The sequence below is a fragment of the Podarcis filfolensis genome (genome assembly GCF_964270895.1).
Source record: "Podarcis filfolensis genome assembly, chromosome: 12".
NCBI lineage: Eukaryota > Metazoa > Chordata > Lepidosauria > Squamata > Lacertidae > Podarcis > Podarcis filfolensis.
The window spans coordinates 41,589,360-41,607,390 of record NC_139614.1 but is presented as its reverse complement, the minus strand read 5'-3'; the positions used below and the strand labels follow the sequence as shown (position 1 = coordinate 41,607,390).

Sequence of the window (18,031 nt, the reverse complement as noted above, 5' to 3'; positions counted from 1 at the left end):
GTTTTTGTGTATAAGATTACTTTCACTGGACCAGATACTGTCTCACTTGCTCTGTTATTCTGTATAACCAACAACTAAACACTGTTATGCCTAAAGAGTATAGCTTTTGGGGGGAGGGCAAGATGAAGAGAGAAGCACTGCCTTTACTAGTTATTTTACTCCATTTAAGCAGTATTTAAAAGACACCACCCTGCAACAAATTAGATATTTTTATCAACAAAATTGAAAGTCAAAGTTATTGAAGACAGCCAGGATCTGCATGAAGGCTTTCCATATACAGACTGAAGGGAGATTATGTATGCCTTGGTTGTTTGTAATATTACCCCTCATACAGTCCCTTTTTTCTAATTGAAGCCTAGTGTTTTCTATTTCAAGATAAAGAAAAACTGGTGGCTCCTTTGACAACTTCCTTCATCCTTGCTGGAGAATATGGTGCCTTTGTTTCTTACATTTTCTCTACAATCTGTGGCAGGGTATGCATGGAAGACAGATGAAACAGTCAAACAAAGCAATTCTAGGCATGTTTACTCAAAAGGAAGCCCCACTGTGTTCAATGAAGAGCCAGTTATTTCATACTAACAGCCAAGCAGCTTCACAAGACTTGACCTATGAAACATTCATAAGGGGGGTCTGCATTGGGTTACATCACACCAATCAGCTAAAAATACACTTTAATGTTTTGTAAACTATCGTCTTTCCTTCCGTACACAGAATGTATTCTTTCTTTTGCTATCAGCAAATATTGCATTTCCCAGGCTCATCCTGTTAAAATTTAAACTGTAATATGCTTTACAATCTGTGTGCTCATGCTTACCAAAAGAGTGTGACAGATCATTGCTAGGATTCCTTTCTTGCCTTCAAACTGAGGCTATGATAACATAACTTGACCAAGGCCAGATCAGACAGTGAGACCATAACATTGTGTCTTCTGAATGATGTGTTTGCTTATTAGAGGCCAACTGCAGCCACTGGATCACAATGGAACCCTCCTTGCTTTATTTTCAAATTTTCCTTTCTCGTTCTTAATTTATGTGGTAAGCCCAAACCTATCACTAAGGGGAGGCCTCCCCATAACTCTGCTTTCTTATCTCCATGTGAGTTCTTACTCCACATCCCTAATGTGTTGCTTCCTCTTTCATATCTAGCCTAAGGCAGGGCTTAATTTAACCCCCTTCTTTCTACTAAAGTCCTTACTCTACCCTCAGCAGCAGCAGTTACCAAACAGGAAATCTCTTGAAAAAGATGGAAACACCAGAGGAGAAAAGCACAAACTCAGGATTAAGGCTGCAATCCTAAAACATGTTTTCCTAGGGAACAAGTTTGTTTTAACTCAGGAGGGCTTACTCCTGCATAAACATGTTGAAGACTATGCCTTTACGAAGGAAATACAGAAAGCTGCCTTCTGAGTCAGGCCCATTGGTCCATCTAGCTCAGTATTGTCTGCACTGACTGGCAGAGGGTTCAAATGGGATTTCTCTCCCACCCCAGCCTGGAGACCCTGCGAAGATGCTCTGCCCCTGAGCTGTGGCCATTCCCCTACGGATAAAGGTAAAGGGACCCCTGACCATTAGGTCGAGTCGTGACCGTCTCTGGGGTTGCGGTGCTCATCTCGCTTTATTGGCCAAGGGAGCCGGCATACAGCTTCCGGGTCATGTGGCCAGCATGACTAAGCTGCTTCTGGCGAAGCAGAGCAGCGCACGGAAACGTTGTTTACCTTCCCGCCGGAGCGGTACCTATTTATCTACTTGCACTTTGATATGCTTTTGAACTGCTAGGTTGGCAGGAGCAGGGACTGAGCAATGGGAGCCCACCCCGTCACGGGGATTCGAACCGCCGACTTCTGATCAGCAAGTCTTAGGCTCTGTGGTTTAACCCACAGCGCCACACACGTCCCCTATGGATACTTACTGGCAAATATGCACTATAGAGGGACATAGTGGGACTTCCCCTCAAGTAACCCTGAACAGGATTGCGCTGTATTTTTAGTATTACTGTGTTCAGTGCTTTTATTCTAAAAATATATATATTTAGGGGTACTCTCATTTTCCTACTAATACTGAAATACGGCTCCTCAATGAGGCCAAACTTAGGTTCACCAAATGTCATGGGGTCTGCGTCCCTCTAGGGGAAAAAATACTGTGTTTTCTGAAACCTGCCACGGTGCGTGGGACGGTGGCCACTCTGCACATGCGCAGAGGGGGGCAACACGGCCGGTCTCTGGCTGTCACAACGAAGCCGCGTTGATTTCGGCCTTCGTGTGTGAGGGAGAAAGCAGCCAGGCTTTGACTCAGCCTCCCTCGAGCGCCGCCGATGCTGCCCCCGCCCTCGCCCCGCTTCTCCCGATCTTCGCCGTCCCACCTAGCCCCTTCCGAGCTGCCTGTCAGAGCTCGCCCCGCCGCCCCAACCGCCTTCCCCTCCTCAAAACCCGGGCCGCCCCCTCCGAAGGGCCCGGCCGCCTTGCGCGCTCCCGCCTTGTCCCCGCCCCCTCCTGCGACTCACCCGAGTACGTGGCGCCCCCGTCACAGGGGAAAGTAGGTCGGGGAGGAGGGATTGGGCCGGGCGAGGCCGCGCGTCGCCCCCACGTCAGCGCTGATGCCGCTGCGCCGTCACCGCGGGTGGGGAGGGGGGGTTGCTCAGGAAATGGCGACCATCGCCGCGCCTTTAGCCTCGCTCACCTGAGCCGGCGGCGAAAGGAAGGGGGGGAGAGAGAGAGAGAAAGAGGGAGAGTGGGGGAAGCGGAGGGCGGGGCCACGGCCAGCGAGGGCCAGCCTGGCCCCCCCTCCCCACCGGCCAACGCCCATTGGCTACTTAGGCGGCCTAACGGCTGGAACTCGCGCCAACCGCCGAGCCGACGTTTCGGCTCACTGATTGGCTAATCGGGAACGGCGGGGGGGGGCCGCGGAAATTGAGCGATGGTGATTGCGGTGTTTTTCGTGGGTGTAATACTCACCCGCCCCCGCTCGCAAGATGCAAAATGAATGTGGGTGTGTTAAAACGGAGACCCCGAGGCGACCTGTCCGAAGTTTGGCCGCGCTCGCTGACTGACTAGGGATTTCAGCTCCATTAAGCAGTAGGGATTTACTTCCGAGTAAAGTTTTACAAAGCGATACGCGGCGTGATGATGATGATAATAAATATTTATACCCCGCCCATCTGGCTGTGTTTCCCCAGCCACTCTGGGCGGCTTCCAGCCAAATATTAAAATATAATAATTCAGCAACTATTAAAAGCTTCCCTAAACAGGAATGTCAAGGGCTGAGAGAGGTACTGCTGCGAGTTTGCAGATTTAACATATAGAATAAGAACCAGAATGTACGTTCAAAGAAGAGTGGGAAATGTTTACTGAAGATATGGGTGAAGATTGTGTTCATTTAAAAACGCTGGTAGCATTAAGATAAATTCAACAGTGTAAATAAGTTTTGATGGATATAACAATGGATTACTGAACGGTCTAGTTAATGTAAAATATGCACGGATGTATAGTATGCAAATGAACCATGGAAAGAGAAGGGAAGTCATTGATTTTATTTTATTTTTGCCATTCATCTTTATTGGTTTCTTTAGACATACATTTGTCCTATCACATTGTAACAAATTGATTTTTCTGTAAATTAAACATGTATTTCTAAAACATAGTACAAGGGGGAAACAACAACAGAATACATATTTATTTGATTCATTTGTAATCCATTTGCATTTGAGGAAGTCATTGATTTAAGGTTGTTTAAATGAATATTTTGAAATGTAAATTGGAAAAATTAATAAAGGCTAATCCTGCAGCAGCAGGTCTCTTTATAAAGAGATCAGCTGCTGCAGGGTTAGCCTCGTGGGCACATTTCTTGAGTAAAAACAGGTAGGATCTAACCGTTAGGCTGGGCTCCAATACGACGACCTGCGAAATTCATATTACATTGATGGGAAATGTGCCAATGGCAGTGAGCGTGCAGTGAGGGCTTTTAAAAAAAAGTTACAAAGCAGAGGTGGTGAAGCTCTAGCCGTGCATATGTTTTTGGACTACTATTCCCTATTAGAACTTCTGATCATTGCCTATGCTGGACATCCAACAGCATCATCTGGAGAGCTACTGGTTTAGATCTTAGAAGTGCAGAGTTGCAAAGGGACCACAAGGGTCATCTACTCCGGCCCTCTATAACTGAACAATCCCAGGACTCCTTAATGAGAGAGGGAGAGACTTATAGATAAAGCTGCAAGGACAAAAGACCCTTCTGTATCAGCTATTAGACCAGCATCCTGCGGCCAACTGTGTTTTGGAAGTCCACCTGGGCACAAGAGCACTCTTTTCTCTTGGAAGTTTCCAGCGACTGGTATTCAGAAGCAATAATGGCCTCCAGCTGGATGCAGAGCATAGGTTTCTTGGCTAGCAGCCACTGATACTAGTTGTTACCTGTTTCTTTGTTAAGCCGGGTAAGAAAGGGAGAGCCGGCTTACTTCATAGCTGGACTTGCTCAAAACAAGGTTTTACAACCTAATTCCTATGCTTATAATTTTGCTGCCAAGGATGAGACTTTGAAACTGTTCAGCCCACATAGTGGGGTGCCTGGAATGATAAATTGCAATTAATATGGCATTTCCAAGGCAGTTAGCTCGGTTGGTTGGAGTGTGGTGCTGATAATGCCACGGTCATGGGTTCAAGCCACCAAGGATGGGTTCATATTCCTGCATATTCCTAGAAGATCTTCAGGGTCCCTTCCAACCTGATGATTAAAACCCATCCCCCAAAACACTGTTCACATGTATTTCTGATAGTCTCCCCAAGATCACTGAACTGTAGGAGTACCATACATAATTGAGAGTACGCCATGAGACCAGGAATGCACATCATCAATTTATATTTTAATGTGCAGTTTTATTTTCCTATTGCATCAGTTTTTCAATAAGACAAGCTATGTAAACTACTGAGATTGAGTTACTGCTTTATATTAAGTCAGAACATTGGTCTATCTAGCCCAGTACTGTTAGCAGTGACTGGCAGTGGCTCTCCAGGGTTCCAGGCAGGGGCCTTTCCTAGTCCTAAAGGTAAAGGGATCCCTGACAATTAAGTCCAGTTGTGAACGACTCTGGGGTTGCGGCGCTCATCTCGCTTTACAGGCCGAGGGAGCCAGCGTTTGTCCGCTTCTGCAGAGTTTTGCCGGGTCATGCAGCCAGCATGACTAAGCTGCTTCTGGCAAAACCAGAGCAGTGCACGGAAACGCAGTTTACCTTCTTGCCAGAGCGGTATCTATTTATCTACTTGCACTGCATGCTTTCAAACTTCCAGGTTGGCAGGAGCTAGGACCGAACAACGGGAGCTCACCCCGTCGTGGTGATTCAAGCCGCCGATCTTTCAATTGGCAAGCCCAAGCGGCACAGTGGTTTAATCCACAGTGCCACCCATCCCTTTCCTAGTTCTACCTGGGTACAAACAGAACCTTCTGCATGCAATGCGTATTATGAATTATTTATTAATTCCCCCACTTTTTTCCCTGATGGGGTTCAAGGGGACTTACGTGTAAAAATGAGAACTGCTAAAAACAGAAAAAACTGATTTATAACAATTAAAATTTTTAGAAGTAAAACTATATACATACATAAAATCTGTTAATATAGATACATATGGATACATATATGAAACCATACAAATAATTACAATAAGAGCACAGCACCAGCCCTTTCATTAAAAGCAACCGGTTTCCAAAAACTTGTTGGAACAAAAAAGTCTTCACCTGCCTGAAGAAGGACAACAAGTAGGAGGCCAGTCTAGCTTCTCTAGGGAGGGCATTCCAAAATCTGGGAGCAGCCGCCAAGAAGGCATCTCCTGAGACCCCACCAGGCTTGCATGTGATATGCATATGCTATACCACTGAGGTATGGTCTTTCCTGGATTTGGAAGCAAATGCATTACAATAGGATTTCCTGGAAGTTCTTTATACAAATTCAGCAATTCAGATTGTGCAATTACTGTGCTCCTTTTCATAAAGCTTGGCCTTGGGAGTAGGCTGTTGGCAGAATTCTGTAAGGCATTTGAGATTGCAAACTACATCATTTGCCACTAGTGCTGCTTGTTTATAGTTTTGCAAGAACCCTGGTGTTCCTCAACCCTGTCACAATTTCCCCCCACTTGATATTTAATGTTTCATCAAGTTAGCTTTTTACTTGCACAGAAAATACACTTGAGAGTTGACCTGCTTGTTTATAAAAGAGCCTACAGGTTTTTTTACTCCATGGGATTTAACAGTGCTTTTTTCCCCTAAAAAATTCTTTAGGGGTACTCAAGAAAATCACCAGGAAAGGAAATGAAGCTGCCATCGGAGGTGGTAACAACGAAACTGACCAATCACCGTGCTACAGTCCAACTCCTACTTCACATATTAAATGTTCGCTTCCGTCTGAGACTCAGGAAACACCGTGACTGGAAATGAGGCCGCCATTGGAGTTAGCAACAGAACTGACATTCACCTTGCTTTTCAACAGAACTGACAATTCACAGTGCTAGAGAAGAATCTAATTTTTTTTAAAAAAATTAGTTTCTTCTCCCGTTAGATTAGCAAAATGTTTAGGGGTATGTGTACCCCTGCGCCCCCCAGAAAAAAAGCACTGGGATTTACTAATCACATTGGTAGCCGTAACTGTTCCCAGTTATTGTACCATGTAAGATATGCATTTCTTATGAGAACTCTGCAAAAATTCAGAATCACTTTTATTTACTGTACACATTTTTATATCATTCATGTATCTCTTCTTTGTTATTGTAAATGTTTTCACTGGCTTATACTTTGATGATAATAATAAACTATGGTAAGGTGGAAAAACTGCATATTTTATGATACCTGGCTGCATGAGATGCTAGTTTTACTTGATTTAGGTTCTCTAAATCAAACATAGCAAACATGACACAATTTCTAGAGAGGTATCCTTATCTGTTGCAACAAAAGCAAGGAGCTTTGTGCCACGTTAAAGTCAAACAGATTTATTATGGTATACTGTATATGGTTTCATAGACTACAGCACACTTAATCAGATGTGTGAAGTATTATCCTGTCAAAATACTCTCCTCAGTTATTAAAGACACCCTACATTAGATAAAAATAATTTATCTTCACTAGTATCAGAACTTTATATTTGGCTGAATAGTGAAAGAGGATTCTCATTCTGCAGTCTGCGAACTTCAAATTGCAGAGGATCGGGTGCCCTCTAGGTGGCTGCTGCTGCTGCTGCTTTTTCAGATTCAAGACAATGGTGAGCCTTGGAAGTATAACTGGAACCTATTCAGTGCTTATTTTGCATGGGATTGCAAAGTTAAAATGTTACAGCAGCATTATCTTCATGCAAAGGGATAAAGCTGGCCTGGATGTATAGTCTACTAAAATCAGTTTTGTTGTTTAGTCGTTTAGTTGTGTCCGACTCTTTGTGACCCCATGGACCAGAGCACACCAGGCACTCCTGTCTTCCACTTCCTTCCACAGTTTGGTCAGACTTATGCTGGTAACTTCGAGAACACTGTCCAACCATCCCGTCCTCTGTCCCCTTCTCCTTGTGCCCTCAATCTTTCCCAACACCAGGGTCTTTTCCAGGGAGTCTTCTCTTATGAGGTGGCCAAAGTTAAATCTATGTTAAATCGTCAATCCCAAATTTCACTAATGGTTGACATTTCATTTCAAACTAATCAACTTGTATACCAACTTCTAACAACAAAAATACAGGTTTTGCTGAGTTTTCAGAGGGGATTCCACAGCTGAGGGTAAGCAGACCACAATGACAATCCAGTTCCACCCACTGCAGGTTCATTGTAGTAGATACCTCACCTAACACAAGAAAACCAGGAGGAGGGACCTGGGATTTGGGAGAAATAACTCAGCCCCAGCAAACCCTGTTCTGTGGTATTCCACAACACAGATTGCCTATTGGTCATTGTGGAAACAGAATGCTGGATGAGATGGGGTTTGGCTTGATCTAGCAGGGCTCATGTATGTATGAAACAATAGTGATTGCATTTGAGCATACTCAAAGCACATCACTACTCGCCATACTGTACAAAGCCCAGGCTTCTCACCAGGCGTTAAGATACTGGATTTCTATGAAGTCTTGGGCCCCAATACTTTCAGCTGATACATCACTCGCACACAGAGATGCCTATTTCTATTACTGCTGTGCGGTTTCGTGTGTTTGTTTTTGTTTTTACAATCAAACGGTATATACATAATTTAAAAAATATATTTTTTCTCTTTCACCATACCCCATCTTGCATTTGCTGACTTGAGGACTAGCGACAATACAGAAACGCCTACTTTGCTAAAACGTTCCCTTTCCTGCGGGGCCACTATTTTATTTTTGCACGTCCTAATTCGTTCCACGCAAGAGCGCGGCAGGCTGCCCCGGCGAAAGAGCACGTAATCACGCACGGCCAAATTAGGAAGCGCGCGCATACAAAAGAAGAGAGCGGCGCACGCGCAGCCCAACCTCTCCTTTTCGTCTGCGGTAAAGGAAGCCGCGTTATTTATTTCTTTGAGGGGACGGAAGTGGCGAGGAAGCTTGGCCTTCCGCGCTTCCCGTAGTCCGGGCGATACCAAGTGTCTCTGCGATTCCGAGGGAGAGGAGAGAAAAGGGGGAAAGACGAAGGCGCGCTTATGAACGGCCTGCCTCCGGGGGCCGAACGCGACACCTTGATGGGGGGAGCCTGACGCGCCGAGAAGCCGGGAGAAGCGGCCTTGGCGCGTGCCTCGGAGGCGGCCGCGGGAAAAGGGTGAGGTGAATGGGCGCGCCCTCCCCTCCCACAACCTGCCCGCGCTGAGCTACTGGGAAGCCAGTGGGCGGGGCTCAACGGGCAGCCGTGGCGGCTGGGTAATGGCAGCCCTGTGAGGAGAATCCCGCGGAGCGGAGGGGCAGGAGCCGCAGCTTGCGCAGGAGACGCGCCGTGTGGGGAGGGGGTGGGGAGGTGACACTGACCCAGGCCTCTCCTGTTGCCAGGTAACCGGGGGGGGAGCGGGGCCGCCCTCTTTCTCCGCTTCTCTTTCCTCCGCCTCCCCCCCACCCCCCTCGCCTATTTCCCTTGTGGGTCAGGCGCCCCTTATGTTGTGCCTCGTCCCCGGCTTGCTTCTTCTTTTCTTTTCGGCCTTCTTCCCCCCATGTCTAGAGAACGGGCCATAGGATCTCCCTGCCGGTATGTGTCCCGCTGCTGCGACCCATCCCCGTTTGCTGCCCTTTACCCTGAGCCCCGACCTCGTGGATGTTTGCGGGCGTGTTCAGAAACTCCGGGTCGGATCCAGACTTGTGCAAAGCTCTTTGCATTGCTTTCTATGGGGCTTAAGCCCCTTGGCTCGTTCAGGGCTCGTTGCCTGGGAGCAAGTCCCCCCCACCCGCCCATTGAAGTCATCAGGGTTTACCGCTGAGTAGACACGGTTAAGGATTGCGATGCTAGTTTTGGATCATAACCTTACCTGTCGAGTGTGTGGCATCGAAGAACACCTGAAGAAGACTGTGCTCAAGCAAGCACTACGAGGGTACAATCGCAGGCCTTTTGTTCCCATTTTGGAAATGGCAAGTCAGTCACAAACAAAGAAGTGTGTAGATGAATGGCAAAATGCAGGGAGGGTTAATGTTGTTTTAGTTCAGTGTTTCTGGTTTTGCTTTGCATGAGTAATACTGCTGGATTTTTAAACCAGGTACTGAGAGTGAAGGTGATGGTTCTAAGAATTCTGATAATGAAAAATCCGGCTTGCATGCAGTAAATTGAAAATTTATGTATCACTTTTTTCCATTATCGCCTCAGCAAAACAAGACAGTTTTATTAAATCCACTGGGAGTTTGGGCATCCAAAATTTGTCCTTTGAAATGCCACCAACTGTTTGGCCCATAAAATTAAATTTATCTGCAACAGTTTTGAAGAACTACCTGTAAGAAAGCCATAGCCTTAAAAACAACTTCTCCAGAAAAAGGTATCATTGACAATACACTCTCCTGGCATTTATCCTATCAGAAAAAATCCTCCTGCACAAGAGTGTGAAAGATATTAGCAATGAACATCATATTCCTGTTGTCGTTTACATTGCAAATAAGGAGATAGGTAGTTGACACTGCCTTGACAGAAGTCAATAGTGAGCCTTCTTTCATTGCTTTCTGCTCTCCCCAGGCCTCTTTCAAATGATTTGTGAGAGATGAATTAAAATAGTCAGTGTTGGACTGCATGTTAGTGAATGCAAGAATTATATCTCTTGCATTTCTTCTAGTTGCGAATTAACTGAATTATAATTACAGCATTATAAAATACAAACATCATGCTGTGTCAGGCAGTAAACCAGGGATACATCTTATGCACATTTAATTTGCATGCAATCAGCTTTACATACTTTGCCAAAAAAAAAAAATTAAAATTAAAAATTGGAAAGGGAACGGGCTTCCAGGGGGAATTTTTTTTTTTGCAAACCCACTTGTCGTTAAACCCACTGTGCTTTGACTATACATGATTTTGGCTTTATATGCTATCACCAGAATGTAACCACCACATAAGTTGAGAGTCACCTGTATATATGTATCTCATTCCATTTTAGCATATAAGCCTTTTCCTTTTTTGGTGTAATCATATGTTTTGTACCTCTATTTATAAATCCATTCACACACCGCCCAATTCACCATTCACTTAATGTATCCTATCAAGATGACTTCATAATAATAATAATAATATTTTTTTATTTATACCCCGCCCTCCCCAGCCAAGGCCAGGGTCAGAGCGGCTTACAAGCAATAATAAAAACAAGATGAATGATTACAACTTAAAAACAAAAATAAAATACAACATTAAAATAATGGAACATTAAAATATTAAAATGTAGCCTCATCGCAGGAGGAGAAGGAAAAGAAAAAAGAAAGAGAGGGAGGGAGGGAATCAAATTGGCTCCAAGCCAAAGGCCAAGCGGAACAACTCTGTCTTACAGGCCCTGCGGAAAGAAATCAGATCCTGCAGGGCCCTGGTCTCATGAGGCAGGGCATTCCACCAGGCCGGAGCCAGAGTTGAAAAGGCCCTGGCTCTGGTTGAGGCCAATCTAACTTCCTTAGGGCCTGGGACCACTAGAGTGTTGTTATTTATGGACCTTGAGGCTCTCCGTGGGGCATACCAGGAGAGGCGGTTCCGTAAGTACGAGGGTCCTAGGCCGTGAAGGACTTTAAAGGTCAAAAGCAGCACCTTAAATCTGACCCTGTACTCCACCGGGAGCCAGTGCAGCTTGAAAAGCACTGGGTGAATATGCTCCCATGGCAGAGACCCCGTGAGGAGCCTCGCTGCAGCATTCTGTACCCGCTGGAGTTTCTGGGACAGCTTCAAGGGCAGCCCCGCGTAGAGCGAATTACAGTAGTCAAGCCTGGAGATGACCGTCGCATGGATCACTGTGGCCAGGTCGGGGCGGGAAAGGTAAGGGACCAACTGCTTGATGCGGCAAAGGTGGAAAAATGTCGCCTTGGCTGTTGCTGTAACTTCAGCAGTGGACCTGGCAGACTACCTACCAGGCAGGATTTTTTCTTTAGCAGGTATCAGTTTTCCAAGGCTCGGACAAAGTTAAGATGTGGAGAGATGTAATGTGCATACCTCAGTAATGAAGTACTACCACAATGTCGTTGTATTCTGTAGAATCTTAGGACCACTTCACACTTGATAGGGACTCAAAAACCTTCTCCATGGTGGCACTCCTATTTTTGAAGTGCTCATGAGAAATGGCTGGCACCAACTCTTATTTGCTTTTACCCAGGGCATTTGTGCTAAGACTCGGCCATTTGTTATTGATGGCTACTATGCTGGGAAGTTGTTTTAATTTATTAACTGACCCATTTATGCTATTATTGAATATTTTTGTAGTTATCTTTTATTGTTTTATCCCTGAGCTCACTTGCTAATGAGGAGTGAGCTAAAACATGCTTAGATTGTCTGAAACAAAATTCATGCCCACATTTCCCTTAATGCACAGTTGTTATCTCCATTAGGGAAAATGTCATTATGACATCTGATATGGTGTTAGTCATGGGTTTGGTGTTTTTGTTTTTAAAAAAGGCCTGGACAGAAATTCATGAAAGATAGAGCCATGAACTGCTATTAGCCATAATAGAGACAATGAAAATTATGCATTTAGAGCTGGTATATTTTTGAATATCAGGTGATGGGTCAGCCAATATGAGAAAACACTTATCACTATCATGCTGTACATGGGAGTTATGGGGAAGAATCTAGCAGGCCTCCAGACGCTTGTCTGATAAGTTCAGTCCTTGAGAATATTGTTTTCATATATTGTGTCTTATCTTCCCCCAAGTTTTGTAGACTTCAGGATAAGCAATTTTAGTTCCAACTCATCTTAAGACATCTTTTAGATTTATCAAGAAAGACCAGTCTGAACTTCTTGTGTGTGAAGTATGCCTGGATAAGATAGGTATGCAGGTGTAAGTTGTTAACAGAATTGCCTGAAGGTAAAATGTTGTAATTGATTCATAAAGAAGGAACCATACTATAGGAAATTGTAACTCTATAAATTATGCACCTTAAAGAGCTGTGTTAGGTTTGTTCACATAAACAGTTTTTTACTTATTGACATACCACCCATAGTAAATTAACCAATTTCCATCTTTCCAAAAAGTAATAGCAATTGATTCACCACTGTGAGAACTGTCAACGGTTTTATTCTGGTTCTGTTTCTATTCTACTTCCGAGTGTTTGCCCCTTGTTTTCCATTGTTTCTTCTCTTCTTTCGTTGTATTCCGGAGATAGTTATATTGATACATCCTTGCTATGAGTAAGGAAGCATACAGTGTGCTGTGTTTTAAAATGGCGATTTCGCTTATTTCTACAGAATGGCAAAAAATGCGCTTTTAGAATAGTCAGCATTATCAGCTAAATTTGGGTTCATTGGTCTCCTCAGATAACTTGAAGTAATGTTGGTATTGCTGTTATGAGTGAACAAATACAAACTTATTGAGGAATATTGAATATTCCACACCACTTGGAAATTGCTAGGAGTCTAGGTGTAAATAGTCATTTTCATATGTTATACAAATAAAACCACTTACACAACTCAAATTTTAATAATGACAGTATTTTTAGTGTGACAGATGCACCTTTTTGGAGTGCTAAGTTCTCTGAAGTGACTCTTGCTATCAAAAAACCAAAGTGCTATGCCAAGTCTAGATACTTTCAGCTGCTTCACAACTTTTCTGTGGACCTGAATGGATTTTGTGAACTAGAGTTTGAGAATCTCTGCTCTAGCCCTCAATGAGCCGAGGGCTAGTACAGTTATTAACTGCAGTTTAGAGATCGGTATATGGGTATATCTGCCCCCCCATCCTCTCTTCAGCTGGATATCCTTGCCTTGCCGTAACCACACTTAGAGGTCAGGTTGGCGCCAATGTTGACTCTGTGGATTATTTCAAATTGTGGTTCTGATTCTGTTTTGGAAGCAGATTGTTATTAGCAGTAAGCAGCAAACTATGGTTACTAGTGACCAGGAAGTGGCGGAGGGAGTCTGCTTGCATGAGAAGGAGGAGGGGTTGTATAAGCCCGCAGTAGGTTCCTGATGGCAGAAGAACTGATGTGTTGACCTGAACCAGTTTGCTTTGTAGAGAGTCTTGGATTCAGTGCTTGGTTAAGTGTACATTTCAGTATGGTTTGTGTTTAAATTCAGATTTAATTTTAAATCTATATAGCATAAAATGCACACACACACACCAGATCTTATATATATATAGTATAAGTAAATGATCTCTTTGGGACATTAATACGGGACAGTGATTGTCCCAAGATCACCCAGTGATCCATGACTGAGTGGGGATTTGAACCTTGGTCTGTTCAGTCCTCCTCCAATGCACTTAACTGTTCTGCTACACTGGCTCATTTAAAAGTAATTTTCTACAATTGAAGTGCAAGCTATTTAAGTGCAACTCAAATTTTCTGTTTGTTTGCTACTTAATTGCAGCATCATCGGCCTCCCTATTGGCTTCCTGTTGGAACAACAAAATCATTCATTGTTACGGGATTCCATTTGCTATTGCAAGAAACACTTAAAAGGAAACAGTTTGGCTACTTTTTCTCGGCTTTGTGCTACTCTGTGTACTTTTCCTAGAAACCTCTCTAGGTCTGATGCATGTAATTGACCCCGATCTACTCAGGCTCTTTCTGGGAATCACGCTGTTTGTTCTGCGATTCATTCTTGTGCACATTATTTGTAGTATACATGGCAACAGTGAGGACCACGGAATATTGCACTTTGCTAGAGAAGTACCACAGAGCAACATTTCTGTAGCAAAGATTTCTAAGAGTACCAGCAGAAATCAGCCTGGGTAATAGAGCAGGTCGGTTGGGGAAGCTTTCAATGTTTGATGTTTTGTGTTTTTAGTATTTTGTTGGGAGCCGGCCAGAGTGGCTGGGGCAACCCAGTCAGATGGGCGGCATACAAATAATACAATCATCTACATCCTCCTCCTCCTCCTCTAACCAATTATAAGGTTTAAAACAAAAGAGTTAAGCAATACAGTAATATTTTGTGGCTAACATTAGTTTGAAACTAATCATCTGGATTTTTCTCTTTTTTGCAGATCAATACTAACGCCCCACAATGTCCTTGAAACCACGAGTAGTTGATTTTGATGAAACATGGAACAAGCTGCTTACAACAATTAAAGCTGTTGTTATGTTGGATTATGTGGAAAGATCAACATGGAATGACCGCTTTTCGTATCCTTTTAATAGAAGCTGGCCTCTGATTGCATGTGATTGTGTGTCTTGCAGATATTTGTTTGGCGTAACCTTGCATAAATGCCAGCTGGAATAAAATGTCTTCTATGACCCCCATTTTTGACTACTTCTGAGAAAATGAGGACCTCATTGTAAAAAAAGTTGTCAGAAATGTTGCATACAGTGAAATGGGGAAAATCTGAATCGATCACTTCCTAAGAACTGTTGCTATGGATGAATGATAATGATTGTCTAATTACATTGAGTTTAGTACATGATTTTTTGGTATCTATTCTGAATGCAAGATGTGGCTTTTTTATTCACTTAGAGCAGACAAATTGACATCCCTAATAAATATGCCAACAGTCCAACTGGCACAAGTAGCCTCATCTGAACTATTGTTTAGCTTTACTGCAGTTGGGTTAGATTTCCAACTGTTGCTTTGATTGACTATGACAGTGGATAGCTTGATGTTTGGTTTGCTCTGGAAGAAAGGATAGCCATCCTTTGTATTATTGGTAACACTGACTGCCTTTTTCCAGAGAATCGTTCAACAAAAGGCCTTTTTGAAGGATTGTCAGTGTATTTGCAATTAATTATTTGTATAAGCTGGATGCAACCCATCTATATATGCAAATTGTGAATGTTTACATTTGCAAGATAAGACACATGCTACTGAAGGAACTAGTAAAACCTCAAGCCAGGTGGAATCTGTCAGTAGCTATTTCCTTTATGACTCAGTAGCAGAGCGACTGTTCTCATCAGCATATACAAAGCTGGACACTTGGGCTATCTGTATAGTCTGCACTGACTAGCAGTCGCTCTCCAGGGTTTCAGACAGGATTCTTTCCTAGCCCTTACCTGGAAATGCCAGGAATCGAAGCTATATTTTGCTGGATGCATGACCAGTTATCTTTTGGAATATGTAGTATAGGGGATGGAAACAACCTGCTTTTCTTACAGAAACAACCTGCCTACCTATTATGTTGATATTGCATCCCAGTAAACTTAGTACATCATGATGCGTTAGTAGAGGGGAATCTATTGTACCTTACAGATGGGTGCAAACAAGTTGTCCTATGTAGGCAGTTGCTGTTCCTTTGCTCATATGATGCCCAAATGTGTTGATGTTCACAGCAGGTGAATTCAGTTTTTCGATAGTGTGTACCTTCCTTGAGACTGAAAGCAGAGTAAATATGCTCAGGATACTGTGCTCCAGTATAATACCAAGTCCTCTTGTAAAGAGCAATGGAGATCACATGCTACTTTTATTTAAAGCATTGACTCACTTTCAGCTACCTTTTGACCTTCAGATCTGTTCAGCCTGAACCCCTGCAGGAACAAGATATTTCTGGCACTGTGCTTCCCTCGCAGCATAACTTAAGCATGTTACTAGAAGTAATTTACTGTTTTATAACTTCATTCTAGAAAGTTAGTTTTGATTTTTAAAGTAAAAGTCATTTCCAAGTTTCCATTGAATGGTTCAGGCTGGTAGAAACAGATTTTTGATGTGGCAGGGTGCCTTTTAACACAATTCTGTCATTCTGTCTTTACTCCATTTTTCACCCTAGTAAATGACTCCTGTTTCTTTATGTCCCTGCTCTCATTTCTTGGCATTGGTTGTTCTTGAAATTGGTGGATAGGCTTTCAACAAGATCTTATTGCAGCATTTGCAATGTGTTACCATAATACCAGTGGTTACCAAAATACCACTTCTGTCCCCTGGAAACCTGTTTGTTCCTTTTGGAAAGTTCCCATTGAAATTCTACATATTGCAGTTTCTAGGGCCATGAGACAAGCTTCTGATCATTATTGGAAAAGTTGCTATCAGAGGGGCTTGATCACACAGAAATATATGAGTTTAGTGAATCTTAATGCAGAAAAGCTTAGGAATTGAAGAAGGGCTTCCACTTGGTTCAAAGTCCAGTTCACAATTTGTTGCTTATCTTTGTATTTTTCAGAATAACATGATTAGGGCAACTGCCTATTATTTGCTACAATGAGTCAGTCCTTATGAAAACTACTAGGTATGTAATGAACTCCCCAGACTTTAAAGGTTTCTCATAAATGCAACAGCAGCAACATTTTCTGGTATTCAGAAATAAAAAGCTGGCTTCATTGATTCCTTCTATAGGCAGGATTTTATTTTAGAAAGAATTCTTTTTGTTTCATCCTTTATTTCATGCTTCTAGTCTACTCAGTTGCTTTAGAAAAGACCAAGAGTATAATAGTTCTTTTTCCACATAGATGCATCAGCTATGGATCAGATCCTTCTGGAAAAACCTTGCTTGTTTCAATGCTTTGTGTTTTGGATGGCTTATGGGGGAAACAAATTTGACAGTGTGTTTTTTATAATGAGCAATGATAACGTGGTGCCATTATCATTTTTTTGGCTAGATATCTTACTTTTCTCTTCTGTCTTCCAGGAAAGCTTTAATAGAGGTGGGGTATTGGGGGGGGAGGCTTATTTTAGGAACTATGTAGCCTGTTATTACAGACAGATTAGACTGCAAGACATTTTTCTGGAGGAGATATTATTTCACATATGGCCAACTGTTACGTTGTTAGTGTTGAGCATTCAAAGGAAGCAGACCATAATGAAGAACATCCTCTCGGAAGCCAAAGTTTACAAGAAGAACATGCTGAAGCTTCTACTAGTATGAAGTGGTGTATTGTTAAAAATCTGTAGGTAACTTTGCTCTTGTTGTAAGGAACTGCTTCCTGCTCTAGACACTGTTCTCAAAAAAGGATTGTTTGAAAGATACTGTTTCTTTACAGGTTATGCTACACTGTAGATACAGGCCAGGGCAAAAGGCCCATGCATGGCATTCTGGTGATTTTCAGGCCCTACATTCCCACTTGTGATGCTTTTTCTATAGGCTGGGAAGGCCTCTCCTGAACAGCCTTCTCTGCGGTACATGGAACTGCAACCGAAAGAGAAAGCCAGCAACTTTTCCATGTGCAAGCCTTGAAACCAAGCCACATTGTTCATTTGTTTTTAAGATCGTGTTAAAAGTTTGGGTTAAGAGAATTTGAAAATATGTTTCATCCTTGACTTTAAACCCAGGGACATTTACGCTTTGTGTGTGGCCTATCCTGAACCACTGGGGGAGAGACTTTATATGGAAACAAAGAATTTTTTGGAAAATCATGTACGCCATTTGCACAAGGTAACTATAAAGTGTACAAGACGTGAGTCTTCTCACTGTATGAGGATTTCATGACTGTGAATACAAGCTGTTTCACTATTTGTTAAGGATTACAGTCATTTTTTAATTCGTAAAATATTTTGTGAATTACAAGCTGGGAGTAGGGCTAGCCCATACAGTG

At 43.1% G+C, this 18,031-nt stretch overlaps 2 protein-coding genes across 18 annotated transcripts in view; one reads left to right on the top strand and one right to left on the bottom strand.

Moving 5' to 3' along the window:
• Nucleotides 1-2,821, bottom strand: part of CREM (cAMP responsive element modulator) — a 32,240-nt gene extending 29,419 nt beyond the window's left edge. For 3 of the 4 annotated variants that reach the window (XM_083579957.1, XM_083579959.1, XM_083579960.1), the window contains exon 1: nt 2,500-2,801. The gene's annotated coding sequence lies outside the window, so the exon portion shown is untranslated. Of the gene's footprint in view, nt 1-2,499 lie in introns of all 4 variants that reach the window. The other variant, XM_083579958.1, reaches the window with a different exon arrangement.
• A 120-nt stretch (nt 2,822-2,941) lies between these two features.
• The window catches only part of CUL2 (cullin 2), a 52,360-nt gene continuing 37,270 nt past the window's right edge, over nt 2,942-18,031 (top strand). For 2 of the 14 annotated variants that reach the window (XM_083579538.1, XM_083579534.1), the window contains exons 1-3: nt 2,942-3,070; nt 14,563-14,701; nt 17,769-17,871. In XM_083579538.1, coding sequence (XP_083435664.1) covers nt 14,583-14,701; nt 17,769-17,871 — 222 coding nt within the window. In that variant the 5' untranslated portion in view covers nt 2,942-3,070; nt 14,563-14,582. Of the gene's footprint in view, nt 3,071-8,466; nt 9,158-14,562; nt 14,702-17,768; nt 17,872-18,031 lie in introns of those variants that run through there. The other 12 variants (XM_083579537.1, XM_083579533.1, XM_083579527.1 and 9 more) reach the window with 11 other exon arrangements.